The sequence below is a fragment of the Cupressus sempervirens genome, chromosome 5 (assembly GCF_028749045.1).
Source record: "Cupressus sempervirens isolate cs-2001-9-10 chromosome 5, ASM2874904v1, whole genome shotgun sequence".
NCBI lineage: Eukaryota > Viridiplantae > Streptophyta > Pinopsida > Cupressales > Cupressaceae > Cupressus > Cupressus sempervirens.
The window spans coordinates 290,292,995-290,316,119 of record NC_143122.1 but is presented as its reverse complement, the minus strand read 5'-3'; the positions used below and the strand labels follow the sequence as shown (position 1 = coordinate 290,316,119).

The window sequence follows — 23,125 nt, the reverse complement described above, 5'->3', positions numbered from 1 at the left end:
GACATGCATGATCAAAGATAAAGATGGAAAGGTAATTGGAATAGGAACTAGATCTAGAGGTGATGTATTTCAGTTGAATCCCACTAAAATGACATAAATGGTTGCAAAGATAGATGATAGTTGGTTGTGGCATAAGAGATTATATCATATAAACTTTGACAATATTGTGAGGATAGGTAGAATGTCTATCATCAGAGATTTGCCAAAAATTGTAAAGCCTACTAACATGATTTGCAAAGAATGTGTTTTGGCAAAACATAATAGAACCACTTTTCCCATCAAAAAGTTCACCACTACAAAAAAGTTGGAGTTTGCACACATAGATCTTAGCGGTCCTACAGAGACTAGAGGATTATATGGTGAAAAGTATTTTATTATTTTAGTTGATGATTTTTCTAGAATGATGTGGGTTACATTTCTTAAAGACAAATCTGAGGCATTTGATAAGTTCAAGATATTCAAGAATATATTTGAGAATGAATCTGGTGTGAAGATTAAATGTTTAAGATCAGAAAGAGGAGGAGAATTTACTTCAAATGAGTTAAACTTGTTCTATGGAGAAAATGGTATTAAAATACAACTATCATCTCCAAGGACCCCTAAACATAATGGTGTTGTAGAGAGAAGGAACAAATATATTAAAGAAGCTACAAGAGCCATGTTAGTAGAGAATGATGTATTAAAGATACTTTGGAGAGAAGCTATGAATACAACAATCTACACTATGAACAAAGTGCAAGTCAAGAAGAACACAAACAAGACACCTTATGAACTATGGTTTGGCCACTCACCTATAGTTAAGTATTTCAAAATATTTGGAAGTAAGTGTTACATAAAGAGAGATGATGATATTAGTAAGTTTGATGCTAGAAGTGATGAAGGTAATCTTCTTGGTTATTCATTAAAAAGAAAGGCTTATAGATGTTATAATCAGAAAACTAAGACTATGATGGAAAGTGAAAATGTGAGAATTGATGAAAAGTTTAGAGTACAAGAGAGAATAGTTAAATACAATTTAGAAGATGATGTTACTAAGCCAAGAAATGATGAGATATTTCTTGAGATTAATAGTGACTTGCAAAATGAAGGAGAGCCTAGGCAAGAGCAAAACTTAGAACCTTCAGTCAAACAAAGAGTTGAGATATCAACTCATACTTTAGGAAAGAACATGATAAAGAATCACCCATCCAAACAAATCATTAGAAGTAAAGACAAAGGTGTGATGAAAAGAAGTAGAGTGAATGAAGAACTATGCTTGATATCTCAAGTTGAACTAAAAAATGTAGATGAAGCATGTAAAAATGACCAATGGAAACAAGCTATGAAAGAGGAATTGGATTAGATAGAAAAGAATGGAACATGGGAATTGGTCTCTAGACTAGCAGACAAGAATGTGATAGGAACCAAATGGGTATTCAGGAAAAAGATGATTGAACAAGGAGAAGTTGTAAGAAAAAAAGAAAGACTAGTATGTAAAGGTTACTCACAACAAGAAGGAATAGATTATGAGGAGCTTATGCTACAGTGGCTAGAATAGAAGCAATAAGACTATTTTTAGATCATGTAGCACAAAAGAAATTCAAATTATATTAGATGAATGTCAAGTTAACATTTCTGAATGAAGAAGTTGAAGAAGAGATATACATTGAGCAGCCTAAAGGATATCCTTTGACAAATGATAGGGATATTTTATGCAAACTAAGGAAAGCATTATATGGATTGAAGCAAGCACCCAGAACCTAGTATGCAAGGTTAGACAAGCACTTAACAAAGCTTAGATATAGCAAAGGTATGTTAGATAACAATTTATATTGGAAGGAAACTAATGATGGTTTGATAATTTTGGTAATATTTGTTGATGATATCATATTTGGAAGAAATAATAAAGAAAGTGAAAAATTTTCTGAAGAGATGAAGAAAGAATTTGAGATGAGTATGATAGGAGAGATGAAATATTTCCTAGGATTGTAGATTGTACAAAATAAAGAAGGAATCTTTATTTCTCAGACTAAGTACCTAAAGGACTTACTGAAAAGTTTTGGTTTGGAAACATGTAAACCTATTGGAACACCTATGGTAATTAGACATAAGTTATTTACAAAGGGTGAGACACCTACTGTTGAACAAAAAAAGTATAGATCCATGATTAGAGGATTGCAATATCTGACTCACACAAGGCTGGATATAGCAAATGTATTTGGAATTGTTGCAAGATTCCAAGCTGATCCCAAAGAAGCGCACTATGCAGTAATAAAAAGGATATTTAGATATCTGAAAGGAACTTCAGAATTTGGATTATGGTATGAAAAATCTAATGATTTTTTCTTAAGTGCTTATATTGATGCAGATTGGGTAGGTAGTATGGATGATAGAAAGAGCACTAGTGGAGGAGCCTTCTTTCTTGGAGGAAGATTGGCTTCTTGGTTAAGCAAGAAGAAGGATTGTATGTCTCAAAGTATAGTAGAAGTAGAGTATGTTGCAACAACAAATAATTGCAATCAAGTTATTTGGCTGAAACAAATGCTAAAGGATATAAAGATAGAAATTAGTGAACCTGTTGTTATACATTGTAACAACACAAGCACAATAAATATGTTTAAGAATCCAAAGTTTCATTCAAAGACTAAGCACATTTCTATTAAGTATCACATGTTGAGAGAAAAAGTTGCAAAAAAAGAAATCAGATTGGAGTATGTAAGTACAAAAGAGCATATTGCAGATATGTTCACTAAGCCTCTTCCCAAAGAGACTTTTGAGTATTTGCAAGGTATACTTGGGGTTATGTCCCTTAGATTACATTAGAGTAGAAGATGCAAGAATGCATCAGTCCAAGGTAATAGAGCATCATTGTTTTTTTGGATTGGATGCTGATGCTTCCTATATGAGGGAGTATCTGTGATGGACAGAGTCAATTAGGACTCTTGATTAATGTTTTTGTAAATAGTGTCTTTTGACACTCGATCTAAATAAGTATTAGTTGATCACAAAATTTGATGTATAAATGTTGGTTGTTGGAACCTTTGACATTGATGTCAATGGGGGAGAAGTTCGGCATGAAAAACATCATACTATGGAAGAAAGTTTGACATCATACTATGAGGGAGAATTATTGCAGGAAAGTATTATAGAAGAAGTTTGGCAGTATGCTAAGGAAGATGTTTAGCATAAGCATAGTATTTGTAATAACAATTTAGTATAGAGCACATTGAAGTATATTAATGGGGGAGTATGATTGATGAAGAAGATTGTTTATCTTTTGTTGGAATTTTTGGAACTAGATGTTTTTCATCTATGTTGCCGTCAATGCCAAAGGGGGATATTGTTGGAATATTGGAGCAATTGGTTGGAAGATTGGTTTGATGATGATATGTTACATTCATGACCAATTTTTTCATTGATGTCAACATAGCATGTTTGATGTCTTCTGTGGTATCTAACAAAGAATTGTGAAAAGATCAAGTTGATGCAGATGACTAGTTGAGTATATCAACCACCTGAGGTTATGGGAGATACATTTGAGTATCTAGCATATTTATTTAACAATGAAAGTAGAAAGGATAAGTCTAGAATAAGCTATGTAAGTTTTGGTGATGTTTGTTCTCAGATAGAGTTTACAGAGGTATGTTTGGGTAAACTTGTTATATCTCTTAGCAGAGTTGATATCTTGAGGATCAAGGTTGAAGACTCGGAGAAGACATGTTAAGGATAGCATGTCTAAGCTCGCTTGTAATAATATTATGTGTATGAAAAGTTATTCAAGTTGCAAGGTGAAAGATTTGTGATATCACTAAGTGTAATGTGTTCTTAGTGTGGTCCTATAATAATTAATTGAGAAGGACTAATAGATGACTCAAGAAATTGATTAATGGACTTAGTATAAAGGAAGGATATTTTCCTTTATCATGGTATGCATATATGTGAATTATAAATGTTTGAAAAGTACTAGAGAGTATATAATGCTAAGTTGAGCAAAGTAATGCAGAAGTGAAGGAAACTTCATTGCCGAGGTTTTTTTGAGTGATCCAAGGTTTGGTATTTGGATTTGAGGTTCTTGACATAGTGTACAAGGTCTAACAATGATTGGTCTAATTGATAGGATAGAGGAAAGAACAAGCAAGGAAGACAAATAACAGTAAATTACTTGTTTGAGCAGTGAGCTCTTCTTGTAGTTGAAATTGCATGTTTGGGTAGTGGGCTCTTCTTGCATACATTATACCACAAGTCCTAATAGGGTTGGAATCTCTTAACACGGATTCAAATTTTCCTAACAGGGACTCATTGTAATTCCAATTAACCAAAGTAAATAATTCCAATAATTCCAATAACAACATAAAGGAACTTGGTGGAAAAATAGTGTCAAGAAAAATATATGTTAAAATGCCTAATTAGGTTAGGTGCAGTTAGATTATTTATGTCATCATATTTATCTCTTTTTACCTACTTTGAGCAAAATTGTATTTGGGCTTTAATATATTTTTATTCTATTGATTAAATAAGATGGAATGCAAGGTTCCTTTTGAGTTTAAAGGATGAAAAACAAGGTGGTGCTAAGAGTTTACCATGGTATGAATCTTCCTCTGATCTCTTGATGGCATTGCCTAAGTTGAAATGTTAGCTAAGCATTCACCTAATGTGATATCATGTATATATATTGCATCTCCTATATCAGTTGTTGTATTGTTGTTCATGTCATTACAAGCTTATGATCATTTATCTTGGTAGTATTCATTCAAATATCTCAAGTCGTTACACATAGTTTGAGCCATTAAGTATGAACTATCTAATATTAAACCATGTGACCACAAGTATTCTCCATTGGTTACACTTATCTCCAAATCTAGAAGGGGATTCACTATCTACAAACATCAATTTTAGAGTCCACGGTATCAATTTTTTACAAAGTTGCATGCGAATAGGTATCATTGAAACAAACTAGATGAATGATTTTATAGCTTCATAGATTCTCAAGAACACTAGAAGTGTAACCTTCCTTTTAAGTGCTACATGGATTATCTAAGCTCATGATTTATGGGTTCTTACAATGCACCACTCATGGAAAATGGTTCCTTTATGCAATTCAAGTTCACAAGTCATGTATATCTTAAGGGATTCAACAATAATTCCAATAAGTTATCTTGGTGGACCATTGTTTCTAACAATAATTCCAATGATGCACAATTTGGTATGGGTGATGTGCCCCTTGCTATTAAAATACATGTTTTGAGTACATACCTAGTAGTAGTATTATAGTACTGATTGTAAAAATATTCTTAAAACAAATCAATGACATGTATCATGTTACAACTCAAGACAATTTGAATTTCCATGTTGGTTGGTTGGAGAAATTTCCCAAGCTAAAATATGGAGACATTTACTTAGCAGGAGAGAGCTTTGTAGGTATGCACCTACCTTCTTTCATTGTATCTATCCCAACATTTTGAACTACATGGCCTTACTAATCAGGTCTAATTTTTGTAATAGATTATAATTAGATATCTTTCTTTGAGATTAGATGATTCACATAATTAGTCATTCACAAATATACATCACCTGTGAGCTTGAATTGCATAAAGGAACCATTTTCCATGAGAGGTGCATTTTAAGAACCCATCAATCATGAGCTTAGATAATCCATGTAGCACTTAAAAGGAAAGTTACACTTTTAGTGTTCTGTAGAATCTATGAAGCTATAAAATCATTCATCTAGTTTGTTTCAATGATACCTATTTGCATGTAACTTTTTAAAAAATTGATATCGTGGACTCTAAAATTGATGTTTGTAGATAATGAATCCCCTTCTAGATTTGGAGATAAGTGTAACCAATGGAGAATACTTGTGGTCACATGGTTTAATATTAGATAGTTCATACTTAATGGATCAAACTATGTATAATGACTCAAGATATTTGAATGAATACTACCAAGATAAATGATCATAAGCTTGTAATGACATGAACAACAATACAACAACTGATATAGGAGATGCAATAGATATACATGATATCAAATTAGGTGAATGCTTAGCTAACATTTCAACTCAGGCAATGCCATCAAGAGATCAGAGGACGATTCATACCATGGTAAACTCTTAGCACCACCTTGTTTTTCATCCTTTAAACTCAAATGCATTCCATCTTATTTAATCAATAGAATAAAAATCTATTAAAGCCCAAATACAATTTTGCTCAAAGTAGGTAAAAAGAGATAAATATAATGACGTAAATAATCTAACTGCACCTAACCTAATTAGGCATTTTAACATATATTTTGCTTGACGCTATTTTTTCACCTCACTTTGCTTGGCTACTATTTCTCATCAAACTTTATAGAAAATAAATGAAATTGATCTCTGCATTGGAGATAAGATAGTGACTTATCTAAATAGAGAGGAGGCGTAGAAAGTACTTCATGCCAATACAACTCACCTACCTTTAATTGGGGTCTCCGTGAGGAGTATATCACTTGCATTCCTAAATCTATTGCAATCCAAAAAAAAAAATTTCAAAGATAATTGATAATTGTATCTTAAAATTGTTTTCAATCTTTTAAGGGTAAATTAAAATTACAAATAGGAGACAATGGTTGGTCAATATTTGTTGGTTGTAGGATATCCATCTATTTTTGGACGATGAATTTATTAAGTTTTTGAAGTTCTAGTTTGTTTTTCTCTAGAAAATGAATTAATGGAAACTAATGTAGCTTCTTATCAAATATGTTAGTGGCGATTTGTAGGCCATTGTGCATTAGAGTATTTTCTAATTCTTACCCTCCAATGTTTTGACAAAATGACATCAACAAATAACTCATAACACAAAACTTGCAAATGCATGATAAATGCTTGATGAAAACTCAAATATGGCCACCACGGTGGAATTGGAAACAAAACAGATGTAATATCTTCATGATCTGATAGTATATAAACTCCAATAGTGGCAAAAAGAAGGGTTTTTTAAAAATAATATGCAACTACTTGTCTTAGCTAGCAAAGTATCTGGTTGTTCAAAAAACCCTTAACTTTAAACACTACTGTAAAGCTCTTTTTCAAGCCTCCCTCTCATGTGCCTGCACTTTTCTGCGTGAACAAATGGAGTTTCACTTTTTTTTTTGTTTATATCCCCGATGACATCGAACTTTTGATACCAAACTTAACTTTCGTCAAAATTTTGACATTATTGGGATCATTTAAAAAAATGAATTTGACAAGCCAAATTAGCTTGTCTTTGAAAATTCAAGTCAAAAATGACCCCCAAATGTACTAGTGAAAGCCTAGTCTAGGTAGTGTTTCTAGGTTTTCTATATCCTCTTAACTATTTATCCAATTTCCTTATGCTTTCTTCTGATCTATTCAACCTTTCATTTGTGTCTTTCTTAGTATTCAGTTCATTCCTTAACTTTTCATTCTCATATCTCAACTCAATAATTTCTTCCATCTTTCTACCAATCTCATTGTTAACACAAACTAGTTGATTTACCAAATCATTGTGGTTCTAGATTAACCTCGTGATATCATCATCCTTTACATTTAGTCTTGTAGTGATCTATCTCTTATCATCTTCAACCATTCTTTTCTCATCCTTGGCTTGTCTCTTTTGTTCCAATATTTCACACAATCTCACTAAGTGAGCTTTTTGTTCATTCTTCAATGATTTCATCTAATTGGTTAGTGTTTGGTTCTTCTCCATCAGATTTGATACAAGAACTTTGGATTCATCAAGCATATTACCATTAGATAGTTCATCAATCTCTTCTTGTTGATATGTTGTGTCATTCATTTGATGTGCTAATTCCTTCCTTTTATTTAATGACTTCTTCAAATTTTCTCTCATTTCATTGATTTGACCTAGGTAAATCCTTAGTTTCAACTTATGATTCTCAATCATCTTATCAAGCCTATGTCTTTCCATCTTTCAAATATTTACTCTTGAGTGATAAAACTCCTTAACAAGAGAACAAGCTCTAATACCAATTGTTGAAATATTTAGGAAACATAGGATGCCGAGAGAAGGGGGTGGGGTGGGGGTGGTGAATCAATATCCTTAAAAACTTAGTATCCTTTGAAATCAAACCAACCCTTATGATTTATGTACTTGTTTATCATGCAGGCTCTTTTGTTCAATTACTACTTCAACTTTTCTCTCATTTCATTGATTTGACCTAGGGAAATCCTTAGTTCCAAATCCTGATTCTCAATTGTCTTATCAAGCCTATACCTTTCCATCTTTAGAATCTTTACTCTTGAGTGGTAAAACTCCTTAACAAGAGAACAAGCTTTGATACCAATTGTTGGAATATTTAGGAAAGAGATAGGATGTTGAGAGTAGGTGTGGGGGGGGGAGTGGGTGAATTAGTATCCTTAAAAAGTTATATCCTTTCAAATCAAATTGGGTAAATGCAAGAAGTTGAGCACCAAAATGAGGAAGTTATTGAGGAAAAAACTTTGTTGCTAGAAACGAGTACCTACTTTAGGCTCAGATGCCTGATCCTAAATTCAAAAAATGGGCACCCTTCTTTTCAAAATGGGTCTAAAAAATTGAAAATTTAATTTGTTTTTCCTAAAATCTCATTTTTACCTTCTATTAGAAATAAGTACCTATTTTGAAACATATACCCATTTCTTAAGATTTGAATTTCACAAGCCATGGGTTGCATTGAGTTTTGGCCTACCAAGCCTATGCTTGTGCCAACAAAAAATTGGCTAAGGCTCAAGAACATGAAATTTTTGCCTTGTAATTTTTTGGAAGACTTTCCAAATACATTTTTTTGACGAAACAAAAACCCATTATAGTACTCTTTGTCTAGATTCTAAAAATCAATATTTTATAGTGATATAATTTTTTTATAATATTTATCAATCCAAATTGATACCTAAACTTCAAAAACTATGGTTAATTAAAATTTTAACAACTTTTTTGATTTCAAGTTTTTTGAAAAATGAATTATATGTCATCAATTACATAAAATTTAATTTTAAATATATAAAATAAAAAGAAAATTGGAAAAGGTGAAGTTTTGATCAAATTATGGTCATACACTAAAGGTTTTCAAAATTCATTTTATGGTCAAATAAAATTTTATTAAAAAAAAATATTCAATAAAAAAAAAGAAAATATATTCTCATCAATCTTTGGTGTGTTAGGTACCTTTCCCCAAAAGGAACCCCAAAAATTCATTTTTTTGTTCCAAAAAAGGGTGGTCATACATGTGTGTGGTATGATCCTAAAACAAATATTTTGAAAAAGTGGTTTTTGAACATGCCTACCAAAATGTAATTTATACCATGTGGCTATTCCAAAAAATTACATATTTAAAAACCATACTCAGAGCACTACATTCTCTACTAGTAAAGTTTTTCAAATTCAATCTTAATGTGCCTCAAATTTAGACTTCAACTAGGAGGATATTTTAAAAACTAGAAAAATACTTCCACTTTTTGCCCAAAAGTGGGACTCAACTTCTTGCACCCATCCAATTAGTCATTATGATATATGTACTTAGTTATCATGTATGTTCATAACTTCAATAATAGAAATGAAAGTAAACATATCTAATCTACTTCATCATAAACACAGTAACATAAACTTTTATCACATGCAACACATTGATACACCAATTTGGTCACCCTGAAACACTTGGTTAGAGGGAAAATTGTGTTGGGGATGACACCCACAAATTCTTCGTTACTCCAACAAGAGGTTGCCTCTTAGGGCATACAAAAGTGTCACTTCTAGTGACTTACTCTACTAAGAGTAATACAATAGGATTTGTTGAAATCCACCTTTCTTAAGGATTTTGCAACATTCATAAAATGTGCACTTGGTTAAGAGATTTACAATGAAGACTATTAGGTCTACCTTGTTAAAGGACTTTACTGCTACAATGGTAAGATAGTAACAATTAAAATCTGATGAAGTGAAACTTACTTTTCCTAATCCAGATCTCCTTTCTTCTATTTAATACTATATCACCTCTTGTGATTAATGACCACAATTCCTTTCTCTACTACTTAGTAACTTTGCTCTTTAGTAGTTTCCTCAACTTTTCATTCCATTAGTATATCCTTCTCAATATAAAAACTGACAACAACTCTTAATCAAGTATATATATTCCCTTATATAGAAATATTAATCTCTTTGATGTATCACATAATTAGGGTTTAGGAAACTTCAAGATTTTGCATCTGAACAAGATCTATGATCTATATTCATCCTTATCATTTCATTCATATTTCTTTATTTCATTAGTTTGTATTCTATCTTGGGATCATCATCAATTAAATTTCTCTTCCCAATAAGCCTTTTAAAGTATTTTCCTCAATCTTGAAAATAAGTTTTCCTACTCAGTAGAATAGATATTTATTGATTTCTATGAATTCAATTTTTTTTGGGTTCATAATGTATAACTTAGTAAACTCCATATTTTGGCTCAATAAAGATGTTTTCATTTGGTGCCTCCTTGGATTGGTAATGCTTGCCTCTCTTGATTAAACCTTCACTTGGTGTAACTATCCCTCCATGGTGTATATATCACTCATTAATAACCACACATTCTATTCTATGCTCATACACTACTCAATGTATCCCTATGCTTGGTCATTATATTATGGCTTGGTAACTATGCTCACTGACCAATCTCTTTAATACTCACTGGCCATACTTTTTCCACTAATGTTTACATATGAATGCGCATAAGAGTAACATCCATAATCTTCTTTGTTTCTTTGACCTCAATAAGAGCATCAGGGTCTCTTTGGATAATGCCACATATTTAAGTGATCTCTAATGGAGATGGTCTCCATCTTATTTTCATGTTCTATAAAAAAGGTTTATGTTTCTTAAACCCACTCAACATTTCACTTAATAAATAATGCCCCTGGTACACATATTCACACTTCCCTATTACAACCTTCACTATAAGTGATATAATTTTCTCCAATGTTGAAACCTTCTTTTCTACCCTTACCTCTTCTCGTACAATGTACTCAAGCTCATCAAATAGTGAATCCACAAACTTCTTTGTTTCTTTGATCTCCACAGGAGCATCATGGTCTCTTTGAATAATGTCACATATTTGAGTGGCCTTCTTTGTCTCTTTGATCTACAAATTCTTGATGGAAGAAAAGGTTGAAACCTTCTCTTCTACCATTTCCTCTTCTCGTACAATGTACTTAAGCTCATTGAATAGCGAATCCATAATCTTATTTATTTCTTTAATCTCTAATATAGCATCAGGGTCTCTTTGGATAATATCACATATTCGAGTAATCTCAAATGAATGCAATCTCCATATTTTTTCCATGTTTTGTAACACATATATCTATCTTCCTTAAACCCACTCAACATTTCCTTCAACAAACAATACCCCTAGTACACATCTTCACACTTCCCCGTTACAACCTTCACTCTAAATGACAAAATTGTCTCTAAGGTTGAGAACAATTGAGTAGATAATTATTTCTTGAACTTTGTATTGAGTGCATTCTCTACATCCTCTAGAGTCTTTTGTTGCTCACTAGTAGATGGTTTTTAAACATTTTGATAGACAACAATGGCTTGCTCAAACTTTGTTTCCTTTTTTTTTTTTTGTGTGTGTGTGTGTGTGTGTATACATACATACTACATTGAATATCAGAAATTACTAGTTTACATCATCTCCAAATCCTTAAAAGTCTAACAATAATATGTGTTTGAATGTGAAACTATTTATTTTTCAAAATGTTCATTTTAGTGTCAAAGTTGGCTAAAAGTGTAACCCTCTATTTTGGAATCACCCAAGAATAAATTTCAAATATCATCACAAAGGAACTCTTTGAGGATACTTTTGAGCATTTGTAGAAGAATATAGGGTTACTTTTCCTTAATATTCATGGATTATAAGACAATGTATTTGTCCAAGGGAGAAAGTTAAAGTATATCCTTTGTCTCTTGGATTGATGTGATCTACTCCATAAGGGGTGTAAACAAGGAAAGAGATTGATAGAAAGAAAACATATGACATGTTTGATGTGAAAATAGAAAATGGGAGTTAATGATGATTTGTATGAAGTTCTTGAAACATTTTTCTTTGATGTCAAATGGGGTGATATTTGTGAAGAGGGGAGAATGTGTGAAAATGTTTTCAAATAATAAGTAGACAATGATGAGTGTTTCTATCGATGTCAAAGGGAGAGATATCAATTTAGTTGGTGTTCTCCTTTACATCAATCATTTTCTTTCTTGGAGCTAAGAGTTTGGTTACATGTGTATGTGGTATTGACCATCTATTCCACCCTCTACTTAGTGTATTACTATAGTTGTGAAACTATGAGATGAGATGGTATCATTGGTCCATGAAATAAGATAGTGCCATTTATGTTTGTGATGTTGACCCTAGGTTGATATGGCTATGAAGACATGAAGAGTTTTTTAAAGGTTGGATGTGTGCCAAATGTGGTTCTACTCTACTATTGGTATGTTATGATAGATAAAATATTGTGATGGTGTTAGATGGGAAATGGTGATTGATTTTTGAGTATTCATTTTTATGGATGTCCGTCTATTTGTTGTTGATGTCTACACTATTATTTTTGATATGTTTTATTATAGCAATATTTTTATTTATTGATGATAATATTTAGAAATAAGATGAGATGAACTATTATAAGGATTAGAAGAAAGACATTGAAATAAGATGAAATGAGATGAGGACTAGAAGTATGGCATCAGTGGTGTTGTAGTAATTCTCACGTTTCAGGATTGATGAGAAGGTGAGGTGTTGTAATTATTGAAGAATTTGTTTGTTGATAAGTTCTCTAATAGCTACCTAGAAGAATGCTCTAAATTCCTTTGTGTTTGATGTGTTTGAATAATAAGGCCCAAAGATTACTTAGAGGGGGGAGGGGACTGAACTAATTATCTATAACAAATAAAAAAATCAAATATGATATAACATATCCTTTAAGCTTGATCACATGTATGCAATAATTTGTTTTTTACTTGTAATGAAAAGCACAACAAGAAATAACTGTCCAAACACATTCAACACATGATCCAAGGATATTTCTCATGGAACCCCAATTTGGGTGAAAACCATGGTGGGATTGATGCACAAGAATATAAAAAAACTTTTCTAAAGAGATTTTGTTTAAGTGCTTAGCCATGTTAGGAGATTAAAACTAGTTATATTAAGAATTGGCCCTATTAGGAGCCACATAGTTAATGCATTTTCCTCTAGCCCTATTAAGAGCTTTACCCTGTTAGGAGTAGCCTTGTGAGAGGACTTCAAACACTAGCTAAAGTGTCACCCTATTAAAGGATTTATATAAATATCTATTAGGATCTACTCAATGAAGGGATTCAGCTTGTTAAACCTATTAGGAATCAACAAGTTGCATAGTATGAAAATAACACCAATGTCTTGCTTATAAATCCAACTAAGCTCACACTTCTCCCTCACATGCATATTAAATTCTCCTCTCAGTTGTACTCCTTGATTCATGATCTATGACCACCTCACACACAATCTGTACACTCCTTATTTTCTACCCATATATAAATTGATATTAATTCATTTTATAAATTGGGGTTTTCTAGCTCACATTGACAAAATAATCCAACCGCACATTGATTTGACACAAAAGTCAAAATGTGTTACACTTCCCTAGGTTCATTTGCCTATTCATGAATCATTGATCAAATTAACTAATAAAAGTGATACCTAGCATTTCACATCATTTTGGACTCATCATCACATATTCTTCAATCTTTAGTCAACCTTGCAAATTGATTTTCCTTCATTAATAAAAAATCTAAGTAATTATTCTTCACTTCTTTATTGTCAAAATATTAGAGTCCTATAACCTATAACTTTGTCCATCAATCACCAATCTTGTCAAGATTGCAACAGTGAGCCAATAATATCATCAAGAACCAATATTTCCAATCACAACGCCTGATTCTATTCTTGTAGAGCATATTGATCAAATCTTCTTCTCTATCTCTACAATATTGAACCAATTTCTCATTTACATCAAATAGCTATAATTCACACCAAACTTATTATTAACATGCGTGATCATATATATAGCATAATAAGAACCTTTAAAAATTATGCGCGAGACTGTGCACCCTAATTCATAACATAACTCTCACTTCACCTATTCTATTATGACTTAGTAAAAAAAGAACACAATCGACCAAGTATAGACATAACATATAATCAAACTAGCACTTCCTCATCTCATCAACATCAGTTATGCCAACATGATAATATAGACTTGTGGCTTGGAACATATGTGGTATGTTTAGTAGATTTTTTACTACTATACTTTTAGGTCTATGTTTTTGCCAATGATATTTATAGTGTATCCATTCAAGTTGGGATACATACTAGATAGTGTCAGGAACTCTAGATCAGGGTTAGCTTTCTCTTCAAACTATAATTGGAGATAGGTTCACCCTAGATCTCCCACTATGTATTTTAGGGCTCTCATAATGAACAATTGTGACCAAATCAATGTTACTCATGTGACATCATGACTACATATGTGATACAACATGACCCACTACCACTTAATCCTAGATAGGAAGGATTTGAACATTTGTAGTTTCACAAGTGTTGGTAGTTTAGGTGTTTGTTAGGATTGTTTTGGAAAATTCTCTTTATTTCTCCACGTTGATGTTTCTTGAGTTGTAGTTCACAGGGATGGCTTATAACTTGTGTACAATGTATTAGATTGGTTTTCTAGTAAAGATGCATTTCATAACAATACTTTTATAACACCCTTCATAGCTATAATTTATCGACCATCCTTTCAAAAAAAAAATTGTGTTAGAGTGGCTATGACAGCTTGGATTATTAAGGAAACGTGGAAAATATTCTTGGGAATAATTTTTGATATTGAAGGGGCATCTCTTTATGATCCATGTAGTAGTGATTGAGTACTTTGGTGTTTCACCATGTCTAGAGTTATCTTTTACGGTTAGTTGTGGTTATCTAGTTGATAGGGTTTTTTTTATATTAGATGATGTGTTGGTTTGATCCCTTATTGGAATCTAGGGGTCCACATTAATTGATTTCATATTGATGTTTTATTGAGCTAGTTAGTTATTACTAAACATTACCCAATTCCCAACTCTGGAAATGTGCTCCATGTATGTGATTTTTGGGATCATGCTAGATATTGTACTATGTTGTTTAGGTCTATTATGTCTCTTGGATTTAACCACTCATCATAATTAGTGTTCAAAGGTTGACATGTTAGAATTACCCCTTATCTCTTATTTGGCTAGTTGAATTGATATTTTGCATTGTTTTAGGTGGTAGCACTAGAAGATCAAATTACTTACAAGGTGTAAGTAAGGTGTGTGGACTAAAAATGATATGTGTTGAAAGTATTGGTGTGAAATTGTCAAATGGTTTCTTGAGGAAATGATTCAAGAGTTCTATATTCAAAGGAGAATGTTGGAAGTAGTATACTAAACATTTATTTATTATAATACATTTCACATATCTTATGTTGAGATAATAAGTCTCATCTACAAGTCCTTCTTCATTGCCCTATAATAGTGAGTCTTGGAAGCAAGTGGTAGTGAGCATCTTGGATTTTTTAAATATATTTTTTAAAATTTTAAAATTGAGATATATTCTCATAACGGGTTTTTCCATACTAGGTTTTCCATGTAAGTTTAGTGTTCCCTTGTGCTTTGGTGTTGAATGTTTTATCATTTTTTGTTGCCGCTTAAAGTTACCTGTTTTTCAAATTAAAGTAAATGTTTTGTCATCAACACTAACTCACTTGCCCCACCTCTCATTCTCCAAGTGTAGTCAACAATTTCTTTTCTAATAGTTGATGTTTTTAGTCTCTTCAAGCTCTCATTGCTAGGGCATCATACCAAATTCTCTCTAAGATCTTAATTTTTCAATACGGTAGAAATAAAAGCACCATTTACTTTTTCTATTATCTATTTATATCAACCTATTTTTTTTTCGTTAGGTTGGAATTTGTCTTTTACCCTTTTTCTACCTCCTCCCTCTTTATCATGATATTTTATCACTCCCCTCTTGGCAACACCATTGTCACTCTTAGATTGTATCTTTCTTGTGCTATTTTTTGTGTCTTTCTCTATTTTAAAATTGATGTATAATTGATCTTCCCCCTCCCTATAATTTTTATTTATTCTATCACCCCTGTCTTTCCATGCTATACATATACTTCTTGTTTGTAACAAAAAATATTGGATGATCATACCTCTCCTACCATTTTCACTCTATGTGATAATTCTAATGCAACTTTTTTGACTAAAACTTCTTATTTTTATTCTTATCACAACTAATTTCTTTGATACTATGTAGGGATTGAGATGGTTTGTCATTGATCCTACACAACACCATGGTTAACATGACATCTTTATGGGTTCTACACTATGTATATGGTTTATCTGATTCCATGATGGGTCTTATAGCACACAATATCCTAGTTAAAGCGATCCTCCATGAAACTTACATTGCCCATTGAAAAGGATTGCATCCTTTATGAAGGCCAACATAATAACAATTTCATGACTACTATATACAACACAATCTCCTTATAATCATTTCCCCCCTTACTGCTTATGTGAACTATATGGAAGCTATACAAATTCAAACTCTTTGAACCCTATGTCTTGTTAACATGATCAAACAAAATAGTTTAACATTATTGAAATTGGTGTGGAAGATTATCATATATTTTACTTCTTCTCTCAATGTGTATTTTGTTGTTTTGAAGATAATGCTATACTAGAGATGGACAAAAGACTTATTGTGAATAGTGAATTCAATTACTCACTCAATATATTTGATTTGTTGTATCTTGCATACATACTAAAATGGACATCAAATATAGAGACAAAAGTGCATGCTTCATACTTCCTCCTTTTGTTGAACTCAATTTTATGTCCCCTTTTATACATGAATAATAACCATTTATTGCTATTTGTTATATCACTCACCCTTAAGCCTTTCCTATTCTTAAATTTGAGGCTATATCACTTCTACATCTTCCCATACCTTGCTCTTGACCTTTCCTTCGCCTGAGGAAATATGTACATAATAATCTTGACATCTTAGAAAAAATCATGCACTAAGCATCATTCAAATTTAAATTATTATATTTTTGTGCATCTCATTTATTTTTTAACAAATTCCTAGTTTTAGCCCAAACATGTTGAAAAGGGAAAAACATGCTTAAAAGGGAGCACTTTTAAGGAACTAATGAGTTTGGCAATATACAAGGAGTGCAAGACAACAAAGCATTCATGTGCCAACTAGAGCATTTATGGAGATCTAGGGCCAATTAGGCTCTTGTTAGAGTTACTTGGACATTCCCTCATTACAATAAACAACAATTTTCAAGAAAATAAATTTCATGTATACCAAATGCATCCATCATGAATTGTCAATTTGTTCTTAGAATCATATTGCAACATTGTCAATCACCCTTTTCCCCTAAGGTAACAGGTTTCAAGTTCATTCCAATTTTTACAAAGGATGCAACCACATGCATTAGGACATTTGTCCCACAAAAAAAGACATTGTTAAGCCTAGAAATATTGATGCATGAGTTTCTTGGGTGTAAGGACAATCTTGCATCACTTGAAAATATTATTTGGTTTAATCAATAAGTGCTATTTTAGTGCAGAGTTACTATTTATAGAAACTTACTATTTTTAGTAAGTTGTTCTTTAGAGCTCAAAATATTCTAATTCTTTGAGGTTCATTTTGGTTATATCAGTCTTCCAATAAAGTTTCATTGCAAGATCAAATCAAGTTTTAAAGATTTTGAAAATTTCTAGTTTGACAAAAGGGTAGAAAAGAACTGAACTATGTTTTGAAGGCTCTCAAGGCTTTGGGGGGTGTGGCTAATGAGCATTTCACAAGTAAAGCACTATAGATCACTTCCTGCCATATTTGAAATGGGGTTATATTAGTCAATCATATCAAGTAGGGAAGAGATACAGTCTTTGGAAGTTGTGCTACTTAGAATGAAAAATAAATTCCATCAAAAACTCATTTGAGTTTCAAAAGTTGTTTAGGGCCTATTCTAATATAATAAAATATAAATAATAATATTTTAGGGATGGCCGACCTCAAAATTTAGTGTTAGAATTTGTAGAACCTCTTGGACTATTAAAATTTGTTTATATAATGAAGGCTTGTAGGGTTACCTACAACAATTATAAGGATGTATATTGTGGCTCTTGCTTGCAAGATATTGTAATGAAAATGCCCATGTTTTTGTGCATCTTACATTTCTAAATATTGTACTTCTCTTTCAGTGAAGATAATAGAAAATAGGTTTCTTGTCCTTGCAATTGTTTAATTGTTACAATTTATTGCTATTTATTTATTATGTCGTGTGTGTTTGTGTTGATAAGGGGAGTACCCTTCATCACATACACAATAGCACACATTTATCTCTCATTAAATTCTACTTATAGTTGCTCATTTTTCAACCAACAAAACGCACCAACATACATAGAAATGTACCTCCAAAGATTGAAATCTTAATGAATGAATTTCTATAATTTTCTATAACTCTATGGACTTAGACACCCCTTGGCACTATATATTATTTTGAACAATATATATTATCTTGAAAGACTATTGTTTAGACAAACACATAATTAAAAAAAAAATGTTACTAGGAGTAATATCTATTTCTAACCCACATTTTGAGGGTTTGGAAATGAGTACAAAATTTCCAACCGGAGAAACTTGACGAGGATTCTGTTCTGTTGTTGCGGATTGCATCGCAATCCATCGCAATCTCTTCCGATCCATTCAACAGACTGCTTAAAGACAGGCATACGCGAAAGGCAAGACAATATGAAGCGCTTGATCTTTAGCAACATAAATATTGCTTTGCACAGGAAGCGGCTATGTCAACAATCCAAATCCGAGGAAGTAAAGATACGCACAACATCCATTAGGAGAAAAAGGTAATGTATATCTTGACAAGGCTTTAGTTTGCTATTGTTCTGGATCGCATCCCAATCTCCTGCTATGCATTCAACAAACTGCTCAAAGACAGACGGACGGGGAAAGGTAGGACAATATGAAGCGCTTGAGCTTTAGCAACATAACTATTGTATTACACACAAAGCGGCTTTGTCAACAATACAAATCTGATGCAGTAAAGATTTGCACAATTAACATCCATTCGGAGCAAGAGGTAATGTATATCGACACCCTCAATACATTTATCTATAATCTGTGTAGGGGAAGAAAACTACATCAGGCGAAATTTATTCTTAAATTGTCCGCGGCCAACGATGTAACATACAATCATTTAATTCGCAGTTTCTGTGCAGAGGGAAACAATATTTATGAAGCTTTTCAACTACTAGATGAGATGATGGGCAGAGGCCTCTGCCCTAGTGTGTCCACATATAATTTGGTAATGAGAGGTTTTTGCAATAGGAGTTCTATTCATGAGGCCTATGTGCTCCTCGCTAATATGCTGGAGTTGGGTTGTATCCCCAATTCAGAAACATATCACATCCTCATTGAGTCTTTGTGTAAAGCCAAGAGTTTTATAGAAGCTTATGACCTTGTTTCGGATATGGTGGATAAGAAATATAAGCCTGATAGATGCATTAGTGAGGTACTGATTAAGTCTCTGTATCAAGAAGGTCAGAGGGAGAGGGCTAAACAACTTTGTGAAAAAATAGGGGTTGATAGTAATTTAAACCCTTCGTTTGTAATGCAGCTTGTAAATAGTTTTGTTAGAGAGGGTTTTGTTGACGAGAGTATTGAGTTTATAGAAGACATGATCTCTATTGGTTGGTTGCCTGATAAACAAGCTTACCATAAGGTGCTTGTGGGTGTGGGTGTTATGGGAAGGGTAGATCGTGCCAAGAACATCATCAACCAAATGACACTTGTCTTGCGACGCTCTCCGTGCATTGTAACTTACAATGTTCTGGTTAACTCGGTATGTAAAGCTGGTTATGTTGATGAGGCTTGTGAGCTTATGTGGTTTATGCGAAAGCAGGGCTGTCCTCCGAATGTAGTGACTTATGGTTCCGTGATTGATGGGTTTGCGGAGAAAGGTCTTGTAGATTGTGCAAAATGCATATTGAGTGAAATGCTGGTAAATGGTTGCCAGCCAAATGTTGTTATATATACTTCCTTGATAAAGGGTCATTGCAAAGCAGGAAGGTTGGTCGAGTCTCTGTCTCTAGTGAAGAAAATGGAAGATCAGGATTGTTTTCCAAACCTATACACTTACAATACCTTACTCAATGGTCTTTGTCAAGCTGGGAAAATTATTGAAGTGGACAAACTTCTGATTGAGATACTGGAGAAAGGTTTTGTACCTGACATTTTTACATATAATGCACTTGCTGATGGCCTGCGGACAGGTTGCCAGTGGCATGAAATCAGACATCTTTTTGACAGAATAGCGCAAAAGTGTCAGAATCAAGAGTTTCAATCCGACAGATTTCTCTTTGAGGCTCTTGCACTGCGAAAAACATGATAGATTGTGATATATACGAATATGGCAGTGCTTATCTTTATTTGCAGAGATTTTTCTCCACACTAGAAAATGAATACCTTCAGATGAGGAAGCTAACATTTTAAGCTTCTTAAGGTCATGGTATATTCATATATGTATATATCTCTGCAGTAGCAGCCACAAAGGTATCAATTGAGGGAAATGTATGGAGCCTTTCAATAATATGGATTTTTGAGTCTTTGGTGATCTTCATGTGCACACGACCATGCAAGGTAAGTATTATCATATTCCACAGCCTGAGATGAGTAGTTATGATGGTTATGTGCACCTTTATGTTATGTCTATATTGGAGTCTGGTAATTATCATATAATAAGCAATGATTGGGTTAGGTTTGCTTTTTTTTAAACTTCATTTTGGGTCTATTTTGGATATCATTGGTTCTGATGACAGTCAGACCGGGGAATCTATGCAGGAGGTACATACATATGGGCATATATTAGTTTCTTTAACCTTTTGGTCTCTCATTAAGCATAAAGCTTGTTGGGATGTATGAGAGAATTGAAATGGCACAATTATGCATGACAGGTTGACAAGACTAAGGGCAGAAGGGGGAGTTTACACATGCCTTGGCCTGCAGGAATTTTGTCTTTGTGATTTCCAATTTTGAAATTGGGCTCCTGTCACCTACAAGATGGGTAAATTGCTTAAAAGAAGTGGTTTTTTCTTTTAGGTTTCCACAAAATCACTTGGTACTGGCACCAAATGGCTTCGCTTTTTACCCTTGCACCTTGTAGCCTTTACAGTGTTACACATTCACCTCCATAGATTGGCAGTATCTCTAATCCCAACATTGCCTACATACAATCAGAATATCAACTGGATACTCGTGAAGGTCAGATCTCAATTTAGACCTAGTTATGTTAGACAGTGATTTGTTAAAGATAATGAATAATGTTATTTATTATATTTTTTTGCAATGAACACATAATCTAAATGAAGATGTTACTTTAGGCCACACCCTTGCCTCAGATATCTATGATATACTGTTATAAATCAGCTATTCTGCAAATGATGTATTGTACATAACTGGAAGTGCTGATAAGTGATTTACTTGAAATCAAGTATCCGAGTTGAATCCTCTGAAAGCAATAGTACTTGTTTTCTGTGAATTAAATATCTTTGGAGAGAACTCTACTTCAAGCTAATGTTAGTGAGTTAATGCAACTGCCAGCCACCATTTTGTTGCAGACTGAAAATATCTCAGTAGGGTGGCATGCAATTAATGTTCAGTGGAGCTTTCCTTCAAATTCTGGTGCAGGCTGAAAATACAAGATGATAGGCTGAACCTTCCTATAAAAGTATACATATGATGAAATCCTCATGACATCTACAGGAGGTTGTTTCACACAACAGAAATCAGCGAATTTGGGAGGTTGTTTCTGTGCTTTGCTCTCTCTCTCTGTCTCCCCCTCTGTCCAAGAATCTTCTATACCTTTGCACAGGCTGTAACTAAATTATCTCATTGTGTTTTTACATTTAGGTTATCAAGGAAACATTTAATTCCTGTGAATGATGAACAAGTATGGAGTTAAATGCGTAGACTGACTATGCTGTATATATAGCATGGAAAATTTCCAGTTAATTTTATTGTATACTTTTTCTGATGCTTTTTATGTGGGTGCAAACTAACATAGACCATATCCGTGCTTTACACCCTTATTTGCTTCAGGTTTACTTCTCTTAGTATTATTAATTTATGGTCTAGGGCTAGGATATACAAGTACTTCTTCAGAATACTTCTGATTGTAGGTGGTTGCTGTTACATAAGCACAGTTAATGTTATGCAGAAAATGACTATAGAGTAAGCTAGGTGAAAAAGCATACGGATTAGTAATAAAATAAGATCAAACGAAAACATGACTAAGCTCTCGAATGCCTGCACTTCTTGGATTCGTGTACTCTGTTTTGTTGTAGTACATTGTTTGCCACTTGTTCTGCCATGATTTTTGGATACAGCTGGTTGCATTCTTTTTTCCTTTCTGATAAGCAAAACACAGCTGTGGGGCTGCACCCGTATTATATTATATATTGAAGACAGAAATCACATGAAAGGGGTGAAATGTCTTAAAAATACCCATACGACTGCTGCATCTACTTATAACATCCACCTCTGATACTTTTTTATCTAACAGGACTAACCCATTATCTGTAATATAAAAGAGGCACAACTCTCCCTTCATTCTTTTCGCTGCTATACTTTATACAGAATACTGAATTAACCCTCATTAATGTAGTAGACTGGCTCTGGTAAATAAAATGAAGCATATAAAACTAGTGGAGCAATATTATTAATTTATACTAAGACACCATATCACCCAAAAAGCAAAGAAAACCTACTATGTTTTTTGGAATGCCAAGCTCCAAGCAGGATTTATACTCGCAATCATGGCCACTGGCAGCATGTCCTAAATCCTTAGAGGAGTCTAAGAAGCATCATCAGCCAGCAATCTTTGTCACTCCTCTTAGAGACTGCATCCTCATCACTATCTAGCTTGATCTCAGAGCCTTCGTGTTGAAATCCATGAGTCCCTCATCATGAATATACTTCTACTACTAACCCCCCTTCTTCCTCCTCAAGCCCCAACACC

The 23,125-nt window shown here is 33.1% G+C and overlaps 1 protein-coding gene across 8 annotated transcripts; it reads left to right on the top strand.

The window, feature by feature from the left end:
* The first annotated feature begins 18,679 nt into the window (after positions 1–18,679).
* On the top strand, positions 18,680–22,141 carry LOC149555717 (uncharacterized). Of its 8 annotated transcripts, XM_089829838.1 has the most exons (4): positions 18,680–19,189; positions 19,318–20,748; positions 21,063–21,369; positions 21,709–22,141. In XM_089829838.1, the coding sequence occupies exon 2, from the start codon at positions 19,370–19,372 to the stop codon at positions 20,495–20,497; it is 1,128 nt and encodes a 375-aa protein (XP_089685964.1). In that variant the 5' UTR covers positions 18,680–19,189; positions 19,318–19,369; the 3' UTR covers positions 20,498–20,748; positions 21,063–21,369; positions 21,709–22,141. The 8 variants fall into 8 exon arrangements, with proteins under 8 accessions (XP_089685964.1, XP_089685963.1, XP_089685961.1 ...); XM_089829835.1 differs by having other exon boundaries at positions 18,686–20,748; positions 21,063–21,172; positions 21,272–22,141; XM_089829832.1 differs by having other exon boundaries at positions 18,686–21,172; positions 21,272–21,369; positions 21,726–22,141.
* The last annotated feature ends 984 nt before the right edge of the window (positions 22,142–23,125 follow it).